Here is a 23,518-nt window from a genome sequence, read left to right as displayed (position 1 = left end):
AGAGATTTAAAATTCGATACACGTATGCTTTCTCTCAAATTGTAGTCTATACAATACCAGGTAAATGAGAAAGAAAGTTAAATGTACATTGAAAAAGAAGAATAACAGGCTTTCTTACCTATGATAATATAAAATTAAACCAAACAAGGAATAGTTAAACTTCTTACTGAGAGGGACGAAACTAAAAACCTTCTTCCTTGGACTTGAACGCGTCCGTTGTTTACGATTGAGGAATGTCAAAAAATCTTCAAAAATATATTAATAAAACCTACTCGTAACTCTACCTATGTTTCTGTAGCAAGAAATTCAATAAATTCGCCTAAAATTATTATATTTCCCAATTATTTTGTGGTGAAAAACACTAAATTTAATAAGTTTTAACTTAGGAATCACTAAAATGTGTTCCTCTTTATGTTCACTATTAATAGTACCTATTTACATTAAACTATTGACCTTTTTTGATGTATACAATAAGCTTAGGCTCTGCTTTGAGGTCATCTAGAACAGTGAGCTGACAAAGTTGGCAAGATGACAACATCAATATCAATAGCCTATAACAGTGTCGTACTGGACAGACTCTCCCAAATGCTGGGCAAACGGTTTGGTGATCGCAGTAGATTGTAGTAGTAGTACAGAGTACGCTGCAGCGCGTTCTTAACGGAATATTTATAATATATCGGAATATTCCTTTAGTAGCCGCATAGCTACGATAATCGCGGAAAGGGGAGGAATGGTGACAACTGTATTCTTATCTTCCATCACCACATGGCACTTAGCCTCTACCTAGGATCCACATGTACTGATTAAAGCAGTATATGTGGATCCTAGGTGGAGACTAGGTGCCAATAATTTGGAGTTTTGAAAAATGAATAAGCGTATGTAATGTCTTCTTGCTTATCTAAATATCCGATGGTTTTCAGATGGAAACGTCAGGAGGGTCAGAGAGTTCTGGTGGTGAAGACGCAGAGGCGCGGCGGTCACGGAGAGGCCACGTTCTTGCCGAACTGCTGCAGACTGAGAGAGTGTATGTGCAAGAACTTGGCTCCATACTTAACGTTAGTACCCTAACCTTTGTTCTATTTTTTACAACCTTTGTTGGCTTTTTCAGTACGTACTATTCGATTATGCAGTGAGAAAAAAGCTCAATCAAAAAATTCTATTCCCTACTAACTTTAGAAATGAGAAACTCGATGTGCGAAAGACAGACACCCTGAAACTCAGTTTCACATTTTATTAAATTCATAGGTTTTACGGAATAAAAGTATACTACCTAACAGCATCATCATCATTAAAATTGATTGACGCCCACTGCTGGACTCTTTTGTAGGGAGTACCAAACCATGGTCTGGTACCGCTTGGATCCAGCGGCTACCTGCGACTCGTTTGATGTCATCTGTCCACCACGTCGCGTCGGGGGTCTACCAACGTTACGTTTACCGGTGCTAGGCCGGCATTCCAGCATTTTAGGACCCGAGCCATGATATAACATACTTACTCATACTTAAATACGAAATTTCAACAAATCCGCTATTTTAGCTGCTCATCTATTTGTTTATACTTGTAAATAATATGTATCTACTTTAAAAATACTAGTAGCTCTACGTTATACTCCATTAACTGGCTTCTTCGCCCGATATCTCCCCATGAGTTATGCGCTCTGAAAATTAAATATGCCAATTCATTAGAACTGCAACTGGCGCATCCATACTATCGATAATATTATAAATGCGAAAGTGTGTTTGTGTGTTTGTTTGTCCTTCCTTATCGCCCTATCTAAGCAACCAATCGACTCGATTTTTGGCCTTTTAATTTGGAGAGTTAGTTAAAAGGACGAATTGTAACATTTGATCCTGAAAAAACGACACATTACCCAGATTGGTATACAGGAACATTCGTATTTTCAACATCAAATATCGTCCTTGCTTCATGTCGTAAGCAAACAAATGACGTATTCGCCGCGGGTAACACCGCGGGGCGCAGCTAGTAGATTATAAATGTGGTAGAACATCGAGCGGTCAGTCACGGACCATCTGACATCTCGCCAGCCATACACATCAGATGCATTCGATACGTAGCACGCGAACTAGTACGCGAAGCCAGCAAGCGGAACGCAATGCATTTTACACATTCGCCAAGTGTTCGCCGCCACAGCTTCTCGGTCGCGTGTTGCATCTAGTGGAGCTCTGCACCATGAAACACGGAAAATACGATCTCCACAAGTCTTCAGCGAATCTGAGCGTCGGCACTTCCTATTCGTGGTATTACAGAAAGAATAACTCCACAAAGAGCAAACCAAAACGCCTAACGAGAGCCGCGTCGGACTCTACGCTCTTCAGTGATTACACTAATCAGATCAATCTGTTTGAAAAAGAAAACTCTTCAAAGGACAAAAAGTGCAAGAAGGCTGTGAGTGATGCCGGTAAAAATCGTGTTAAGTGCCGTCTTCGAAACATCAAACCAGTTTACATGGAACCGTTTACTGGAAATTTCTTTTACGGCAAACCGCTGCCAGGCTACGATGATATACAGAAAACGGAAGAAAAGCTAACGTATTTACCGGATTCCGATGTGGTTACTGTTTCGGAAGATCTTACGGTTGAATCTTTAACGACTGCACCCACAGTGGTTGATTTGCCAGAATTTGTTAAAAACCCTCTCTTCGGATGTCGTGAAACGGATATTCAAATTTTAACCCCAGAATACTCCACTGATTCTACTGCCACAAAAGATTCTCAATTGCTTTCTAACAGTTGCACCGAACTCAGAAAGACAATGGACAGCATGGATTCAGGGGATATTCTGAAAACGATAGCCAAAGATTACAAAATGATAATGAAAGAATGGAATAATACGATCAAAAAACATTATGCCACATTATCACACTCCAAGAAGAGTTCTACTCTTTGCACGAAAACCCATACTGGAAGCTATACACGCAGCCTGCATTCTACATTATCTTACAAAAACCGTCACAGTAATTCAAAATATTGCGGCAAAAGTTATAATAAATATACGTACGCTACTCAAAATTATAAAAGATATCAGAGTTACGACACAAGGAAAACACAAAGTTTAAATAGAAATCAAAAGTTTAGCAATAAAACATCGACATTACAAAATCTAAAACGTTTATTTAGAAAAGACAATGGAAGCTTAACCCCATCTGAATGTGAATGCTTGGAATCTATTTACGAAGAATACGATAAAAGATTACAACATTGGTGTGATGTTATTAGCCAATATTCGACTAACGCAAATTCGGTATTTGCATATTCATTAGTAGTATTTTATTTATTCGGTGATAGTTTTCTATGCCACGTAGTTTTATAAGAAACCAATGTTTGTTCGCAGGGCTATAAAGAAGAGTTAGAGAAACCTGAAAATCAACATGTTCTACCAGCAGCTTTAGTGGGACAAACCGATGTGTTATTCGGAAACCTACACGAACTTTTCACATTCCACCAAGACATATTCCTTAAAGACTTGGAAAGATCTATTTCGGCCACCGAACTAGTCGCGTTGTGTTTTGTTGAAAAGGTAAGTTAATTAATACCTATGTTGAAACTTGAAAACTATTATTTTCTCGTATATTAATTTTCACTCTATTAACACATTCTAACGTAAATCGATGCGTGATTGGATGAGCTATTTCATTAATCATTTTATTACATTGTAACTTTAGAAGGCGTCTAGAATGCATACTCGTTGATGTAATTTTCTGTCATCATGCAATCAAATATGCACTTTTTACATTCCTAGATCATTAAATTTATATCGTGGATAGTATTTTTGAATTTTCATCATCATAATCCTATGGAACAAAGTTGGTCATGGTCTAAGTTAAACACGTTCTTCTTTTCATCAATAATGTCTGAACTCTCAAACTACCTGTTAATATCTATACTAGAATCTTCTTCTTGTTGTACTTATCCCACGCTAAGTGGGGTCGGTACATGTCCTCTCATTATCCACTCCTTTAAAACGCATATATATCCTATTTTACGCAATCCATCTATTTCATCTCTTGTTAATATCTAGATTAGAGTATGCTCTTATAAAATCTATTTTCTTCTTTTCCCAGAGAGAAACCTTTTTCCGCCTATACAGCTACTACTGTCAAAACATCCCGCGGTCAGAGCGCTTGCGTGAAACGTTAGTGGACACACATCTCTTCCTGCAAGCTTGTCAACAAAGGCTCGGGCACAAACTGCCGCTTGCTGCGTACCTTCTCAAGCCCGTGCAGAGGATTACCAAATATCAGCTTTTGCTAAAGGTATGTTAAAATAGCTGCTCGTTAACTTTATTACAGCTTTAGAGATCCCTTCATCATATCAATCCATTACCGGCACGGGTCTCCTCCCATAGTAGAAAGAGTTTAGGCTGTAGTCCACCAACACTGGAACGCCGATTGGTGGACACCACACGCCTTTGAGATTATCATGGGTAGCTCTTAGGCATGTAGGTTTCCTCACGAGGTTTTTCTATCAAGAATTTATTAGTACCAACCCGGATCAGGAGCTGTCGGTCCTGCGCCTGATCTCTTTCCGGTTGAGTCGGAGCTCCCGTCCCATTGGCCTATGAGAGTGACTAGTAAGGGAACAGAGGGAGCACCTGCGTTTGCGCACAAACTTGTGCCCTATACTAACTCCCACTGTAGTTGGAAAATTCCTGTTGAGGTTGACCACCGTGGTTAAATCGGTCAGGATAACTTATAATCAATCAAACGTACGAAAGCCCCTAGCACCTCAGCAATTAAAATTTAGTATATATTTAGTATAATATGTACCATATCTCAAGTTTCAAATGTTTAATAATATCTGTAATACTTATTTTCTTATAAATTATTAGAAAGAAAGAATTAGTTTGGCCTTTCAAAATGGCAATGGTACTTAGGTTATTTAAAAAATATATATTATGACAATTCACACAGATAATCCCCCAGACACTGAAAAACATTCATTTTCATCACACAAACGTTTTCCAGTTGTGGGAATTGAACCCAGATAGCAGGGTCGCTGCCCACTGCGCCAATCGGCCATCGCCATCATGTTTATTAAATATTATGAAAAGCATCAAAGTTTAGTTTTATCGAGTTTTATTCATTCCAATCAGTCCGACACTTGGCAAAGGTCAATATTATGTATTTGGCGTTAATCATTCACATATTTCTATTTAAACTAACATTTAGTCATATTTTAATTAACCGTGTCCATTTGAAGATGTTTATTATCAGATATTATTGTTTCAGGATTTGCTGCGCTACAGTGAATGCGGTTCGATGAGCACTGGATTGCAGCAAGCGCTGGACTGCATGCTGGTAGTCCTGAAGTGTGTGAACGACTCCATGCATCAGATTGCTATTACAGGCGTTCCTGTAAGTGACTCCTGTACAGTCATAATATCAAAAAAGTTTATATTGTATACCTGGATGACGGATTTTAGGCTCTCTTCAAAGAAAGGAAATATTCTTCAAGATACGCGACCTCAGTTTATGTGGGATTTTGTGGGATTTTTACCTTGCCCTTCCATTTAACGTGATCGTAAGGAACTGGGTGTCACCCGGTTCTGTACCCAGGTCATACGGAAGTTTAACCTCTGAACTAGTTCTTTTCTTAGATTGTATCCTTCAGATTCGCATAATACCCACGGAATTTCAGTTATTTTAACACCCTTCAAATCATTTACTTTGATATTATATTGAGGAATATAATTAGAGCTATAGAAATCAGAAGAGGGAAAATAAATAAATAAATATACTACGACAATACACACATCGCCATCTAGCCACACAGTAAGCGTAGCTTGTGTTATGGGTACTAAGATGACTGATGAATATTTTTTTATTAATAACATACATAAATACTTAGAATATACATATAAACACCCAGACACTTAAAAACATTCATGCTCATCACACAGACATTTTCCAGTAGTGGGAATCGAATCCACGGCCTTGGGCTCAGAAAGCAGGGTCGCTGCAAACTGCGCCAATCGGCCAATCGGCAAATGATTGGCAACCTATTAAAACATGATAAATTTATAACAAATATAGTCGAGAGAAAAGTAGATGGAAAGAGGGGACGAGGACGTTCGAGACTGGCTTTCGTGGGACAAATCAAACGAAAAGTTGGGTTGGGGACTTATAAAGAGGTAAAAGAGGTCATGGATGAGAAGGTTAGAAAAGGCTACACCGGCAAGAGTTCTTAAACTTAAGAGAGAGAGACTCTTAAGTTTAAGGAGAATATTGAGGAATATCTGACTATGTCAAATATGTCAAATTATGCCAAGTTTATCAATGTTTTCAAGGATATCTAATCAGTCCAAACTCAAATTCGTTGCATTAAAAACTTTCACGAGAAGAATTAATAAATAAGTGGGAAGACAATTCTGTGAGATAGACATGTATCTATTTGTTAACTTTCACAGGTGGACCTAAATCAACAGGGTGAGCTACTTCTGCAAAGTTCATTCATGGTGGTATCAGAGAACAAACGCGACCTTCGACTCAGGATAAGGCCGAGACGGCGACATATATTCCTCTACGAGAAGGCCATGCTGTTCTGCAAGTCAGCAACAAAGAATAGCCATAACAAAGCCACTTATCATTTCAAACATGATCTTCAAGTAAGTTTCACTATCTCCAATTTGAAAACAAGGATAATGATTATGTTCAGAATATTTTCGATCTTGTTACCCCCCCCTACAAAATAAAAGACCGGTTTGTGCCCATTTTCCGTCAGTAGACTACAATCTCGCACAGACAATGTAGCCGTCTTTTTTTTTATATGATCAGATCTTAAACCTGGGTGTTGGTGCTTTACAACAATATTTACTTTTGTTAGTCTTTTTTAGCAAGGTTATCAAGGGGTGGATACATTTTTCACCTCAGAGAACGGGTGAAATTTTATCTTCTCCCTCAGCTGTATCAAACCTTCCGAGCATTAGCGTAAAAATAAATAAATAAATAAAATTAATAACTACAACGCCATCTAGCCCCAACGTAAGCGTAGCTTGTGTTATGGGTGCTAAGATGACTGATTAATATTAATAAATAATGTACATAAATACTAATAATAAGCAGATAAACACCCAGATATTGGTGGGAAACGGACTCACAGCCTTGAACTCAGAAAGCAAGTGGTCGCTGCCCACATATCGAAATAATATAAGTACGTGTAGTAATTCACGGGGGTAAACTATTATTCCCCGTTGCAGTACTTTGGCAGGTAGAAACGTTAATTTAAAACTTTGTCAGGGGTTATAATTTTTACCCTCCAGCTTATGCCAGCCGTGCAGTACTTATCTTCTAAGCATGACTGTCCATGCATTCACGAGAATCCGTGGGCCAAATCTACATTTTCCATAAGGTTATATTGTATTCAAGCGTGAGCTTATATTAAATAATAAAAAGACAGTTTAAACTTTATTTGAGTGACGTGATATTCCTTTCTAAAAAATCAAAATATAATTTATTTTATACTACCAGTTTCGACAATGATTTTCAAATATTTAGGTTATTCTTACATCAGTTGAAAAGGTTCTATAATCTAATCCATCAACAGATTAAAACATTATTAATTTCAACATGAAGCCAACCCAATTCTCAGTACTCATAAGATAACCCTCAATTTTTATTAACCAACGATAATAATTAATGAAATACTTAGCAATAACGTCGAAATCTCTCACTCCTGCTTTCTTTTTCCAGATGTCACAAATCGGTCTAACAGAGTCCGTGAAAGGGGACCCTCGCAAGTTCGAAGTATGGCGGCAGGGCAGGTCGGAAGTGCACACGATAACCGCACCCACCGTTGAAGTGAAACGCGCGTGGGTGGAGAGAATCAAGCGAGTATTGCTTGACCAGCTCAATGAGCTCAAGGGCGAACGAGTGAGGCAGTATGGCGCACAACACCACAGGTGAGTCATTCACATGAGTTGATTCTTCACTTTGTTTCGGGGCACGATATTCTTTTAAAATAATGTGATTCAATTGCTATTGGATATGAAAGTCGGATTCCAATTTTACAGCATGTCTTATAAGTTTCTTATAATTTATTCCATCGATAGACACAATAATAATGACACAATATGGACCTAATTTGACTATGATACGTGTTATGAAAATTAAGCTTAATTTGCTTCTATGCAATATGATACGTGTACTGAGTAAGTAAGAAATCACGCGAACCTGCACTAGAATCCTAAAAAAAGGAATATACAATTGAAAAACGTGTCATGTATATAAATAGATGACACGTAGGTGCTGTGAGTAGATAGGTACTTCGCCCGTGTCTGAACTTAGGAAATGTAAAACCAACTATTAAATGATGAAAACGACGTTAGGCGCCATCTAAAGTTACGAGTAAAGTAATGTTTCTTAAACTGATTCTTGACAGATTAAAAAGAACGGTTTATTTCTTCAATAACGTTTAATCCATACGCAAAATAATAAATATGATAATACAAAAATCAAAACCACACCTTGTGGCAATAATCATAGACAAGTTAGTTTATATGAGTTGCCTAAGATATCGATTGGTGAAGTTTAATGTACGAGTATGCCTAGGAATCTTTTTTCGATTAGGCGTTACTAACTTAGGCATTGCCTTGTTCGTCATAAGTGAAGACTGGTATAAGTTCCAGACTATGTTCAGTAAAGTCTCGATTCTCACGCAGGCATGTCATACTAGTTTTAGTATCCAAAAGCTGTGTTAGAGCAGCGAAAGTCTAAGCAACATATCCATTCTGTCAGATAATTTATTATATATATATTTTTTTCATTGTGAACTGTAAAATGCATTAGAAAAAAAAACAATCTGCTAAGTTTTTTCCGGCTCTTCTCGGTGGAACCTGCCATCCGAACCGGTGGTAGTCACTACAAACAGGCTGAATGACTTACGTTTCAAAAGTGCTAATTGGATGGAAGCAATTGTTACTTTCCGGAAATCCATGATATATTGTGAAAATAAAATGTTGAATTGTTATATTATTTATTCAAAGTCAAAATCTCCTGAGGATGCTCCGGTTTCGGAACGAAACGTGCGTAGAGGATACATCGCCGAAGATCGGTGTGGTGTGGAGTATAAGGATTGAAGAAATTATATATTACACGATACAGAGTCTTCTGCTTTTCGCCGATTATAGCAATTTAAGCTTAATTTTCATAATATATAAAACCTGGGCCTACTTGAAATAAGTCAATTTAGAATTTTGAAGAAACCGTTACCCAGTGTGTTATTAATTTGGGCTACCATGGTGAAATTTTTTCACACTTTAAATAATTCACAGAACACTAATACAAGCGAGTTCGTGGGACCTGGGTCCGGGCGGAGGAGGAAATCCGCGTGTGGGCGCGGCCGTGGCTGCGGCGCGAGCTGCGTCCGTGGACGCGCACGACGAGCCATGCTGGTCCACTGACCCCTCCGATGACGACGACGACGAGCCAGAGCACGCGCCGGTGAGTGACCGCCATCCTTTACCAACCCAATCCGATCCTACCTTCCTATAAATCACGTAAAAAGAACGCGAACGGTCTGTCTGGGACAATAAGTGACCATATATGTATCTACATAGATTTAAAGATAAAGTTACGAGTGCGTGCGGTGTGGCAAGCGCAGATACTCCCCTTTCACTCCCACAACGCCAGAAGTAGCTTGGCTCGGGTTTGCTTACGCTCCAGTACTTTCTATGAGTATACAAAGTACAAACTTACTACATACTCATTACATAAATTATGAAGTGGTCTTAGTATAAGATTTACTCTTAACCGTGTATAGTATGGTTGCTTTCCTCTAAGTCGTTGTAACTGCCTCGCTTTGTCATAATATAATATAACTTCTAATGAATGCGAGTGTCATAAATTGATAAAACAAATAAGAAACGGTTCAGTTCATAATGGGGCAATACAATATATTCGCTTTTGAAAATCGAAACACGATTATTTCAAAGCAGAACTTAGAAGTTTGACTATATCAATTGAAGTGCTGCCATAACATATCCTCTGAGGATACACATAATACTCTAATAATTTTTATTGGCTCACAACTGTCGTCGTTATAATCGTCATATCTCATTCTTACCAATAATGTGCGTTTCGTCAGGTCACGTACATAATTTGGACTGTTTATTATTTAGGTTCGAAAGATTTAAATAAAAACGGATGAGTTGTTTGATAGTATTTCCCGTCTTATTTAATCACACTCATATTACATTTAAAAAAACTACCACTGCGTTGTCCGTTCATGATCTTTTTACGTGATACATCTTGCCACGTGCTGATATTCATTTTATTGAAGTTGCTAACTATGGAACTATTATAGGGTGTGGCGCAATGTTTTTCTGTACGTGAAAGTGCAGTATGTATTTTCTTTTATTGAGTTGTGTGTGTACATATAATATACCTAGCAGGATTTTTGGTAAATACAAAAAAAATATATATATTTGTATTTACCTACTAATAAAGATTATCTAAAAACGAAACAAATAAGCACTTATGGGTGTAATTGAAAGCCTCCTTCTTTTTAATACATAACTAGATGTTATATAGTTTATTTATTTAGTTTTTTTTATGGTTTGTGCAAACCAAGGCCACTTACTTTAGCTACATACTAAGTTGGCAACTTCATTAAAATTAAGTCCTATCTAACGCTCATTGAGAAATCGCTCAATAATTTTGTCTCTATTTCTTAATAAGTGTTACCTTATCTATTTTTTCTTGTGTAAAATTTCTACAAACTTTCAAGGAATTTACTTATTCATACTTTATAACTTACTGTTCTCTCTAGATACGATTTTAATGTTACCAAAAGCAAAAGCTCTTTTTATATTAAAATCTTCTCTAAAGGGTGGTAAAGGACGCATTCAACTGTACTTAGTTAAAGTCAAAACTGCAATGTATTCACATAATTTTACTTTGTGGCGTCGAATGTACTAACAATTATAAAATAAATGGTGCTTTGTTTTGGGATACTTAACATTTCTCACTGTATCATAAGTTAATGGCGACTAATTTTGGGTTTACAGTTGTGAGTGAAGTGAAATCCACTCTCTATGTAAGTTTTAAATACATTTTTAAAGGAATGCGGGCTATCTAGTCACAGGGTAGCGCATGTATAAGCTGGCAACCCGAACGCACTTAACGCTTCCCGAAATAATAATATTAAAAGGTCTTAATAAATGTGATACCTAGTGAGAAAATTCGTAGTACTTATTTCTGTTTATTAATTAGTTCTAGCAATTAGGTCTAGCAAGACTACGAATTTTCTATTGGAGAATATTAAATTTGTAAAAATAACATCCACAGTCCTTTAGTTTACAAGCCGTCACTGCCTATTTGATTTCGCAAACCACTTATCATCGCTTAAAATACGAATGTGCCTAATTCAATCTTTGAAGATATTAAGCACCAGTTTACTGTAATTAAATCTAGATTTAAATAACGCACTTTTTCACATCTTTCGTCTCTTTTGGGGGGGGGGGGGAGAAACTTTGAATTGCGTCACGACGTTTGATGCTCGAATTTGGACGCCATTTTGTCGTGCGTGATCTTTTCAAAATGTCCGCTATGCTCTAAGCTGTGTTGTTCAACAGGTGACGGAGGCCGTGGGTCTAAACGGTACCATACACAGAATGGTACAGTTCTTTTCAGTATCGGGCTCCACACAAGCCAACTCCACGTTTTACGTTTCACAGTACTGATAGAAACGCCTCTAGCTAAACCATAGAGGCACTGTAAATACAATGAAAAGAGACTGATTTCTTTATATCCAAAGTTTATAAAATAACCAAAGACAACGACGTAAACGTGGATCTAAATCAGTTGAACATGTATACGCTGAACATTAACTATCGTGTAAGTCATGTTTTTTTTTGTTTGTTATGTCACTCATTGTCGTGTGCTTTCCGATTCTGTTATTATATTATGCGCTTCGCTTTGAATAAGTGTTATGTAAGTTTATTGACGGCATCGTTTTTAAATATTTGTGTGTATTTTTATGAATAGATATCTAGAAGTGTTGCATCATGTTTGGAATTTAATATACTTATATCGATCTGTATTCATACATTTATTTTATATCCAACGCCTTACAAGCTATTTAACGACTTAACGTATCTACTTCTAATGTATTGATATTGTAACGAAGAATTCTGAACAGAAGATGGTATTGTTTCCCCGGCACATCTGAGCACAGCATTCCAGCTTCCACCACTCACCTCATGGCTTTCGACGTGCTGTCTGCTATATTATTATACTCTTCACACTATCTAAATTGATACCTACATAACACTATGACAATATTTATTGTTTAAAATAAAATTAAACCTACTATTTAACTGTATTATTATATAATATCCTAATCTTATGACATTCAAGCGAGATTATATATTTTGATAATAAGCTTTTTTTGTACTTTCCTACTAACATTTTTCACATGTAGCAATATTTGGCGCAAGTGAAACCATACAGTGTATAGAAATACTTATCTACACCTCTTTGTAAAGCAATTATATATGTATAACAATTAAAAAACATTCTTGCTAGGAATCTATTTTCAACTATCTTTATTGTTATAAGTGTTATTTCAGTACATCTATGTATTAAGTCTAAAAACTATACTTATTTATGGAATTAATATACCTACTCATATTCTTATATATGGCATATTGAACTACTTCATCACTTTTCCGATGCACTGTTTAAAAAAATGTGTGTGTTATTTTATCAATATGAATTAACAATAACTAAACATAAACTAACCATATACGTAATTTTACATCCTACGAGTTATCATTTTAACTGTAACTAAATAAAATACCATAGACCTATTCTTGAACTTGATGGTGATCGCCACTACAATCGTAGATATTAATCAACTTTTCAAAAGCATATTTAATAGGTCTATTACAATGAAGAATGACTTTACTTTGCTGACACTTTTAACATGGGCATCTTTAAAGCGTAAGTTCTCCAATCTGCACTGAGCTAGCGTGGTGGACTAAGGAGTAGACCCTTCTCATGTATGGGAGACCCGTGCCCTGCAGTGAGCCGGTAATGGGTTCATATGAAGACGATGAAATAAACACTCCCAGACAATATGACATTTTAGTCAAGCACTTTAGTCTTCTGCCAAATTTCACTTTCTATGTTGTGTACTGAATAATTTTAACTGTTACGGTTGAAATGGTAACCATAAAATAAGGAAAGCTTAATATATCGGAAACTGTACTAACTGCGATATAGCATGCTATAGGAATAAGTTCAATTTCACAACAAATCAGAATGGTTTAATGTGCGACCATTGATAAAAACCAATGATAAACATGAGTTACCTACCCACGAACTGTCTTAATTTTTCTCAATTGTAATTTACCGAAAAAAATATTTTACAACGGTAATTTGATCATTCTCATTGCTGATTTTTTTCTTTCTTATTCTTAACCGTTTTATGGCACTATATATTGTTTATCATGGGTTCTGTTAAAGGTTGAGTTTTTGAGACGGGAGTCATCTTCAGCTTACGACCGTTTAAAAATCGACAATTTCTGTGAATATATTCATATGTACAGTTTCTGTCAACTGTCATACCCGTCTCAAAAACTCATTTCCTTAAGATTATCAATCGCAACTACATGCATGAGCTCTGTGCATATTGATGTCTATCTAACAAAACTGTAGGTGGTGTGGATATTATTTGCTTTTTGAATTTGGAAGATGTGTGTGCATGTGTTTAGGATTTTATTATACTGATGAAAGGAAATACATACACTCTTAAGACATATTTCAATCCATACATTGTGTCAAAAGTGAAAGTAATTAATGCTGGAGTTGTTAATATCAGGACTTGAAAATCGATAATTTTAGGTTCCAAAAATAATTTATTTTGGAACGGTACACGTACGTGCGTAAAAGAGTTCACTTTAATTCATTGATATTTTAATAACGGCACAAATTTTAATAACGGCACCAGGACACGAAATATATTAACCTTATGATAGATTACCTTTTATTAGAATTGACTTGGTTGATTGACCGCTCGTTTTCGATCTCTAATTCAGCAATAGCACAGAGTTGGTGAGAGAAACAACGCAAACTCGCTACCAGTTTGCGTTATTTCCCGCATCCATCCCCTTACTTCGAAACTGTATAACAGTCCAAGATAAGGTTAAAGAGCAGTCTTATATACCGTTCCCAAATCAATTTATTTGAACGAAACTGAAATAACGAAACACGTGAACATGGATACCGGTTTCAAGTCCTAGTTAATATGTTTCCGTGCCGGCTTACGATACAAAGTACCCTATACTAACACAAATAAGAGCACGCAATGACGTATAAGGTCATATTTATTTACACTAAATATTTACCTATAAGAAACGAAACATAAGATATATTTTAACATCTTAATTGATACCAACATAATACTATTACAATATTTATTGTTTAAAATAAACTGACTGTATTATTATGACATTCAAGCGACATTATAAGAAAGATTAGATATATATTTTAACAGTTGAGGTTAAAAGTTGATCGCACAGTCAAGTAAAACAATTTAAACACGGTTGCAGCGCTTAGCTTTCTGTGTAGCTATTTATAACTAAGATCCAAGACCTGAGTGCAAAGTGTAAGATTTTCTACCAAAGTTTTCTTATTCGACCGCGTAAAAGTTAACCACGATTTCTGTATTTTGAACGAGCCTCATTTAATTATAATACCGGGAAACCGCACTGTCACTAGATGGCGCTCTTTGAATATCAGGTCAATCGTATTTAACATCCACGCGATCGATCAATTAAGCTAGAAATCTCACACTTGTCACTCTGAAGTGATACGTACGTAAAGGATGTTACTCACCTGGAGCTTTCGCTTTGTACTTGCGCGAGCATTCGTTGCGCGACCGTCCTCTTTACGGAAGCACAATTATGATTTACTAAATATTTTTGGTACCGTCGTTAATCGGAACAACCGTATTCAAATCGGTTTATATGTTGCAGAGCTACAAATTCCTCAATTGTAGTATGTATCCAATTGAAGCGAGAGGTCCATACATTCAGGAGTTAGAATTATATTGATCGCAGTCACTAATTTAGCAATCAACCAATTTCATAATTCGAATAGGTACACAGAAAGGCAGACAATGAGCAGTAAAATTTTAAGCTCAATCTGTTATGATCCACGATAACCAGACCTTATATGTGTACACTACACACATTTTATTTGCTTGTAAAGTCAACATCTCTTGAAAATACATCGGTATCGTAGTGAAAAGTGCGTCGAGATGTATTTTGGAGGATTGGTCTTTACCTAGTTCCGTTTAAATACTGTTGCATTCAGTAAGCAACGCGGCACAAATACCTCGCCAGCTTTTACCGCTCTTGCAATTTTTTTGTTAGACGTAATGATTCCTAGATAAGATATGATCTATTTAAGATCTCGTTAGCGTCTATGGTATCGTCAAAATGTTTACTAGATATCTTAGATTAATATAGGAAGTAAGTATATAGATTCATTAGTATTATGAAGATAGGTTTTTTAAATCTTATATCCGATCAATCTACGTTACGCGTTGAGTTGAGATACGAGCTTAATTGGTGCACTTTTTTATTATTATTACCGTTATGATCGTTAAGGTACGTAAAGTCTCATCATATATATATATAAATATATCACCACTCAGATTTGTCCGGTGTTTGCAGATTATAGCGAATAATTTTCTAATGTGCATCTTTCATAATGGACTTCACGCCTGCTTATATCCAAAACATACAATTCGATCAACCTTATAACACCCTCTACCTAAATATGACATAAACGTGAAAGATACTGTGCACTGTCCTCTATTATTAACACACTGGACTGGCTGACCCTATCCAAATAACAGCTAAAATTTTGTCCTAATTTGAAGAGCCACATATTGTGACATACGAGTGTCTGGGGGCATAACATTTTATAGTGTTTTTATTAACTCTTCATTATAGTTGGTGCCTCGTATTAAAGCTTCATACTTACAACGCTAAAATAGCGTCAATCAACTAGAGACAAAAAGAAAGTAACAGAAGCCAGTCCAGTAACACACAGACACTAGACTGAATGTCCCTATCTATACAAATAACAGCTGGAACTTATCCCCATTTGAAGCGCCATATGTGAAATACGAATGTCTCTGGAGTTAAAATTAAGTGGTTTAGTTTCTTAGACACTCGTATTGCTACAGCACTAAAATGGCGTCAATCAAATGGAGAATAAAATAAAGTGACAGCAGCCTGTCCATAGACAATAACAGAGGCAAGTGATACTGAGTAATCCATTGTGGTGCAGGCGGTGGGATGTACGCTGGTGGCACTGTCAGACTACACGGCTGTGGGCGCGAGCGAGGTCTCGTTACGCGAGGGGCAGCACGCCGATCTACTGAAGGTGGGCTGCGCCGGCTGGTGGTATGTGCGGCTTGCGGGTAAGGAGACATACTTTTTGTACATATTTTTTTTTCCACTACTGCAATCACATAAGATTGCCTAGTGTAAGATTTTCCACTAAGTTTACCTATTTATTCGATGGCGTAAAACTTATCTAAGACTTATATGGTATTGAAGCAGCGCTATCTATTTGCAGTGCAGTTTCTCGGTATTTTAACTAGCGCTCTATAATCGAAGTTAATATTCACTTTCACGCGATCGAATAAGTAAATGTAGAAAGAAAATTTCAAAATTAATTGTTTTAGATTTAATGTTTTCATTGTATAGTCAACATTTTGGAATATGTATTTGGTATGGAGTATAAGCTCGCGGATTTTAGAAAATTGAGCTTAATATTCAATGCATGTCATGAAATTCGCCAAAGTAGACAGGCGTTACTTTGGCGAATTCATCCAATATTAATTTTTTTTTTTAATATAAATAAGATTGTCTGTTTTTCTCCCTAAAAGAAAAGTCTTCGATTAAAGTGTTTTTCCACGATACTATACAACGTGTGAAATAAATTTGAAGTATGCACAAGTATATTTTATAAGGAATCACCCCGTAAAATATGAATGAAAGAAGCATATTTATTTTTTCATACAAAAAGAATTTAAACAGTGTTTACTTATGACAACTCTATTTAAGATAAAAGAACGACACGTGAATAGTACCTACGCTTACGCGACGCGTACCTAATATAGTGACGGGAGTCACTTAATTTTACTTTTGCATGTGGCGTTAGGCCTAAGGGCCTAGGTTTTAGTGAGTATCAGATAAGTCTGATACTCACTAAAACCTATGGCAATGGTTTACTCAAAAATAATTAGACTTTCGGTTTCACAGATGATTCTCAGAAATAGTAAAAAATGTACCGCCTCTGAAGTATTATTTCGGGTTTCAATTACACGTTGTATAAGCCCACGCAACAAAAAATTTTGCAAAAACAGGCCAGTCCATACAATAATGTTTAAAACTCCAAATAAAGTTATGCTTTACGTTACAGGTGGTCAAGGGGAGGGTTGGGCACCGGCGGCTTATTTGGACCAGCGCAAAACTTCCCGGTCATCGAGTCGATCGCACGACCGACTGCACGACCACTGAACGCGATACCCTCGCGCTAAGAGACTATTCTACTTGCACAACGCTCGATACTTAACGCGTCGCGAAAGTTGGAAAAGTGGTCTGTTAGGATCTTATAACCTAGCGATTTTTGGGTGCATCACCAGAGACATGATTTGTATACTTTCGGCAATAATGAACACATGAATGCAAAAGTAGTGTGGCCTAGATGCGACATCCAATTGTTTTAAGCGAATTAAGCAAAGCTATTCCAACTGAATGGATGAGCTATTATAGAGATAATTGGATCAGCGAGGTCCTATCACAAGAGGCTTTTGCCCAGCACAAGCACCTTAATTAGGCGTATGACGGAGATGAGCACGAACGAGTGCTCTACAGTCCACATCGAAGTGTCGAGTCAAACTAGCTGCTCTTGCTCAGCGAGGACTAACAAATGCTTTATCAACCAATGGGCGTCCACTGCTGGACATAGGTCTCTTGTACGGAGTCTTGTTTCGCAAGTCTTGCTCATCCCTGCGACTCGTTTGATAACGTCTGTCCACCTAGTCGGAGGTCATATAAAGAATGATTTCAAGCTCTCAAATCGCCAGTATTATAACCTACCTGCTCGGGTTAGTACCTACGGATACGGGTACTAGTTGCGTGCTTAAAGCGTCCCGCGAATCGCACCTCAAATACCTAAATGACAACCACTAGTTTCAACTGTCATGACGAAAGCGTGTACCTACTCGATTAAACTGTTCATATTAGCTGGGATACACTTCCAGATCATATTAAATCGTGTGAACTGTTCAACTAATGCGGAAGAACAGTTGAATTAATGCTTGCGATGGATGTGTTTAGACTTATGAAGGCTTAGAATTTGCAATTTGGATGTTAGGTGTAGAAAATTCGATGTTAAAATTTTTAGAAATCGATGTTTTATTGTGCGCTACTTGGATTGCATTTTGGCCTTTTGATTGTGGGTTGTAAATTTATGGTTTATGAGTCTGTTGTTGTATGAATGTTTATTTTTTAGTAATTATGCAGTTGTTTTTTTCATAGGTGCTTGTGATTAAGCCGATAACAGATATCTGATACCCCTCGACTCGACGCGTGTTTATCAAATGCAACCTTAGTATGTTCTACTCGAAATACAGCCATTTAGATGTCTAATCAGATTTTTGTTTTGATTCTGGTTACCCTTCTATACTTACATGAAACACTATCGATATTGTGACTAACTGACTTACCGTTGGAACACGCACAGCCTAAACTGGTGAAACTAAAGATTTAGACAAGTATTTTTAAATCCTATAGGTACCTAAGGTGGTCACTTTAGGCATAGGATTTTCGAGAATGTAATTTTCTGACTTATTCAACGTTAATTCATGAGAAGCATTTTTTTTATCTTACAAATGAATTAATAAACACTGGTTTTGAGTAAAATCTAGATTGACATGTTGCATATAAAAAGCATACTGTAGCATACACACATACACATATAAAAAGCATACTGTAGGTTCACTACATTACGGTATGGTTTGAAAAACACGTGCCGCGTCTGGTGTACCAGCTATGCAATTGAGCGCCCTGGATTTACATCTTACGAGCTTAGGTCTCAAGTAACAGTTGGTATAATTGAGTGATTTGTACCAACGTAAAATTAAATATTGGTACTCATTTTTGTATTTGTCATGTCTGATGCTAATAGATTTGTGACTATAGTTTCGAGCCTATCCATAAACAGTTTGTTTAACATAAACAGCTACTTTATTACATGTTTTTTTAAGTGAAACTTCTTAAGCGGCGTTTTCATAATATTTCGAACAAGAATAGACGGTGAAAATTCTAGTACGCATGAACATTTCGATACAGACTAGGTGCATACAATACAAAGAGACGGAAGAGAGCTGGAAATTGTAAGTTCTATTTGTAAGTACGTACTCTGACGGGATTATATTCTTGTTTCAAACGTGTCTCATTGTAATATGGACCTTTGAAAAAGTAGATCGAAACTTCAACGTTTCGTACTAGGTGACGCTACAGTCGCTATAAGGCATATACTACCGGCATCGACGGTAGGAGAGCTGTAGCTTAATTGGTGAAAGCGCTCGGGCCGCGATTGCCAGGGAGTCGCAGGTTCAAATTCTGCCGGTGCCGAAAATTTTATATGCATTAAAATTTATAAAAATCTGACGGGATTGGTGCGAAATAGAGTATCGCGCGACGTATGCACTCAAACAACGCAATAGAATAAAGCCCCTTAAACTAGGAGACATATGGAACGTTATGTTGCGCAACATGTCACTAAAAAACTACATATTATGTTGCGGGCACTAATGTCGCGGCTCGAAAATGCCATGTACAATGCCGCGTAATTGCCGCGAAGTGTAGGAGTGAGCACAAAATGCCCGTTATTTCGGAAAATGAATGCGTACGCAGCAGTTATTTTTAGAACCTCCTCGAGCCACATTTTTTTAAGAACAGTAGTGTGGCCGGCAATATGTTCGGCGAAATAAGTTTTCTCGTAGTTGTTGAGAATATAGCTCAACATGTCGCTTCAATTGTCCTCTACTGTATCTAGGGCTTTAGAAGAGTCGCGGATACGTCGCGTTGTTTTAGAAGTTTCACTTTTATCAAGTGTAGGTACGGTGTGTCCGCGTTATTTTTTTTATCCATTTTCTCGCGAAGAATCTTTCAATGTTGATAAGGATTATATGTGTGGAGTTATTGTAGTAGGAGTAATGTAGCGTCCCAAACACCCCACTCGTTACTGTTAGTATAAAAAAAACACGTCAATTCTGATGTAAACAAAACTTTTCATTTACTGAAAGGACAAACCCTATTAAATTACTTACAATATAGTTTTCTCGCTCATTTTCGCTTAGTCGATATTATCTTAAAGTAACTAAAAGTTTCCTGCAATCATTATTATCGAGGTTCATTTGAGGGACTTCTCAAAACAAAGTTGGAAAAATATTTAGATTTGAAGATTATTCATGTAAGAGAATGAATTATCTTTTTGAGATGTTCCTGATATAATTAGACTTTTACTGTATCAGTAAATCCCCAAGCAAACCTTAAAGTAGTCTGAGAGTTGTGGTCAATCAGTCAACTCAAAATCGTCTTAATTTAAGTCGACTTGAGCATACTTTGTGGAGGTGAGAACGCTTAGTATTTTATGATTTAAAAAATGGGTGGTAAAGCTATACTGAACCTATACTTTCTCCTCATCGCCTCTTCGCAAAAAAGATGACTTATTTCAGTCCTGTCAAACCAATTCAAAGTTTTGTTTACAGCTGAAAAGATGTTAATAACATTGTTAAAATGTATGTAAATGTTGTTCTAAAAAGCTTTATTGTAAATTAGTGTTAGATATAGATCGTTATCGTTACGATTCGGATTATCCAAAGCTATTGTATAGTGGCGTAGGACGTTGTAGCCGAAGAGCTAGTGGGAAACTATGAGGAGGAGCTTGATGCGAGTAAAAACTTAAAGTTGTCAGCTTGCAACCGGCTGGCAGGTTCAAGTTCCCATACTTAAGTAAGGTAGAGGTACGAAGTATGTAATCAATATTCACTTTTATCAGGCACCTTCTCAAAATTCCCCATCAACTCTTGGAGTATTGTTGAAGCAGCCGTGACTGTGTAATATTTTTCCTGTAAATATCATTCTTACTTTAATTTTAATTATTTATTACGACATTAGATGTGCTTTTGATGGTTTAAATTACTAAATACGTCTCAATTTTCCATGACATTTTCTGTGTTCAATATCCACTTTGTATATTTACCGTACAGTTTTTAGCATAGCATGTGAACCACCAATATACCTAAATATAAATTGTGACAAAATTGACGAAAATTATCGATGTAAACAAATAAATAATCGCAATGAAATATAAAATAAGCAGCTAAACTCACGGTTATTATCATTTAACTACTCAACACGTGAACCAGCTCTTTAATAAGGAATCTTCTTATTCATACGAAGATTTCCGTTAGTCCAGCGGCCTGGACGGTCCAGCTTAAATAATTATTGTGCTAAGATGATATTTGTTAATTTATTATTAACATCATATTGAAGTAAAATAATGCTGTCAATTCTGTTGTAACCATAATTAACCTGATTTGATATACATATCTAAAATAAAAAAAAACCAAAGTTGTCCCGCACAAAAATCTAGAACAAGAAAATTATCAAAAAAAATGTGGATACATTGGCAGTTCACATACATAATTATTGAATACTGATTGCATACCCCGTCTTGTCCTTGTTTTAGCGTTTTAAACCAGATAATTTCGGATTATGAATAACGCTACAAGTATTCAATTAATCACCTTAATTTTAATTACATATAATTTATCATATCTTGGTGTCTACAAACAACTGATAAATGCGTGCTAAGCGTGATCTTAACAGAAATATAATGTAATAAAAAAAACGCTGGTGCGTATTAATACCCGGGGCCACGGACGTTTCGTAAAAGCGACAGCTCCTTCTAACAGGTGTCAAAAATTATACCAAGTGGGAGTGAGTTCCGGTACGATGCTGCGTAAAAACTAATGTTTAATAGAACTGCAATATACGTAATACCAGGTGAAATTGCAGAAAAAAGCTAACCTGTACTGGATTAATAAAAAAACAACGTTTAAGACCAGAGTGGCGCAGTGCCAGCAACGTGCCTGTACCAAACAACCACTCACGCGTTGTCAGTGTGTCCACAATCTGCTAACTTACAAACGTATTCATAACGCAGTAGGGACGCATCGCGTTTGCGAGCAAAGTATTCATCGCTATGAGTGGCTTTTTAGTATAAGTTTTCATGAGAGCAATCATCTGTACTGTTTTAAGTACACTTATTCTATGACAGAGGCACTCTGCACGTACAGAAGCCGTGGCCCTGGGATTACGCATGCTTTTTGCCTATCTTAAGTATTAAACAAATACTAGTCGCCATTTTTCTATATCCTCGTATAAGATATATATACGTATATATGTTTATCGTTGTCATGTCATTGTAACGTTATGTAATAACTATTAAATATCACAAATGTCATCTCATTGCATATCATCCCAAACGTTCATGTGAATAAAACTAATATCATTATGTTACGTAGTTTTGAAAACCAGTTGGCTTTAAATAAATTAACTTTTGTGAGCATCATGTACCTAAGTACCTGTCAATGCCTTGCATTCAAAGAATTATAGCTCCGGCAAGAAGCTATTCCAGAAACTTGACGCGTGTTGAGTCAACTCAAATTGATTTTTTGTACTTCTTTTACAGACAGGAAAATACTGCGAACTCTTTTTAGTGTTTCTGATTATAGAGATTATAATATTTAATTAGATTGTAAACACGCGTCGCGTTTCTCGGCCTTCCGGAGGCGTTTCATGCATATTATGATCGAATTAACTAAACATCGCAACACGTTGTAACTTGTAAGGAAAGTATGTGAATACGGAAGCCCCTTTTAAAGGTGCGATTTCCGGACCAAAATCTATGAACCTTTGTAAAAAAAGAACTCATCTAGTTTAATTGTACAGTTAATTTGACCGTGAAATGCTTTCGGCCTTATTTTTTTACATCCGATATAAGTTCGACTTTATAAATAAACGTCATTATAGATCAGGCCACGAATTACACACATTTTGTCCATTTTGTTTGTGTTTTATTTATTTTTCCTTTCACATTACAAGTAAAAATGGATCATTTTCCAATTTTTTTTTAAGTTAAAATTCATCAAAATCAGGATCATACTTAATGTTTTCTTTGTGTTATAAAATAATCCCTAAAATTAAAAAAACTAAGTAAAATATCATCATCGTTGATTCCTGACTATAAGTATTATGTCCTGTCGGACAAAATCAGACAATATTTTCTTATCGATTTCATTTTATTAGTTTTTATACAACAATCACTTTTTGTGTAACATAAGGTATTTAAGAAGTACGTAGGAATGCTTTGCCTGTTCCAGATGCGCGCTTTAGTAATGAATTG

General features: G+C 36.4%; 1 protein-coding gene across 4 annotated transcripts in view; it reads left to right on the top strand.

Moving 5' to 3' along the window:
• LOC120632070 (guanine nucleotide exchange factor DBS-like) overlaps positions 1–19,540 on the top strand; it is a 151,441-nt gene extending 131,901 nt beyond the window's left edge. For 3 of the 4 annotated variants that reach the window (XM_039901848.1, XM_039901866.1, XM_039901856.1), the window contains exons 12-20: positions 921–1,055; positions 3,352–3,537; positions 4,082–4,273; positions 5,249–5,374; positions 6,427–6,624; positions 7,709–7,917; positions 9,289–9,457; positions 16,319–16,451; positions 17,459–19,540. In XM_039901848.1, the coding sequence (XP_039757782.1) occupies positions 921–1,055; positions 3,352–3,537; positions 4,082–4,273; positions 5,249–5,374; positions 6,427–6,624; positions 7,709–7,917; positions 9,289–9,457; positions 16,319–16,451; positions 17,459–17,556 (1,446 nt within the window). In that variant the 3' untranslated portion in view covers positions 17,557–19,540. Of the gene's footprint in view, positions 1–920; positions 1,056–3,351; positions 3,538–4,081; positions 4,274–5,248; positions 5,375–6,426; positions 6,625–7,708; positions 7,918–9,288; positions 9,458–11,589; positions 11,852–16,318; positions 16,452–17,458 lie in introns of those variants that run through there. The other variant, XR_005659072.1, reaches the window with a different exon arrangement.
• Positions 19,541–23,518: the final 3,978 nt, after the last annotated feature.

The sequence above is a fragment of the Pararge aegeria genome, chromosome 2, assembly GCF_905163445.1.
Source record: "Pararge aegeria chromosome 2, ilParAegt1.1, whole genome shotgun sequence".
NCBI lineage: Eukaryota > Metazoa > Arthropoda > Insecta > Lepidoptera > Nymphalidae > Pararge > Pararge aegeria.
The sequence above is the reverse complement of the archived record's forward strand: the minus strand, read 5'-3'. Positions and strand labels throughout refer to the sequence as shown.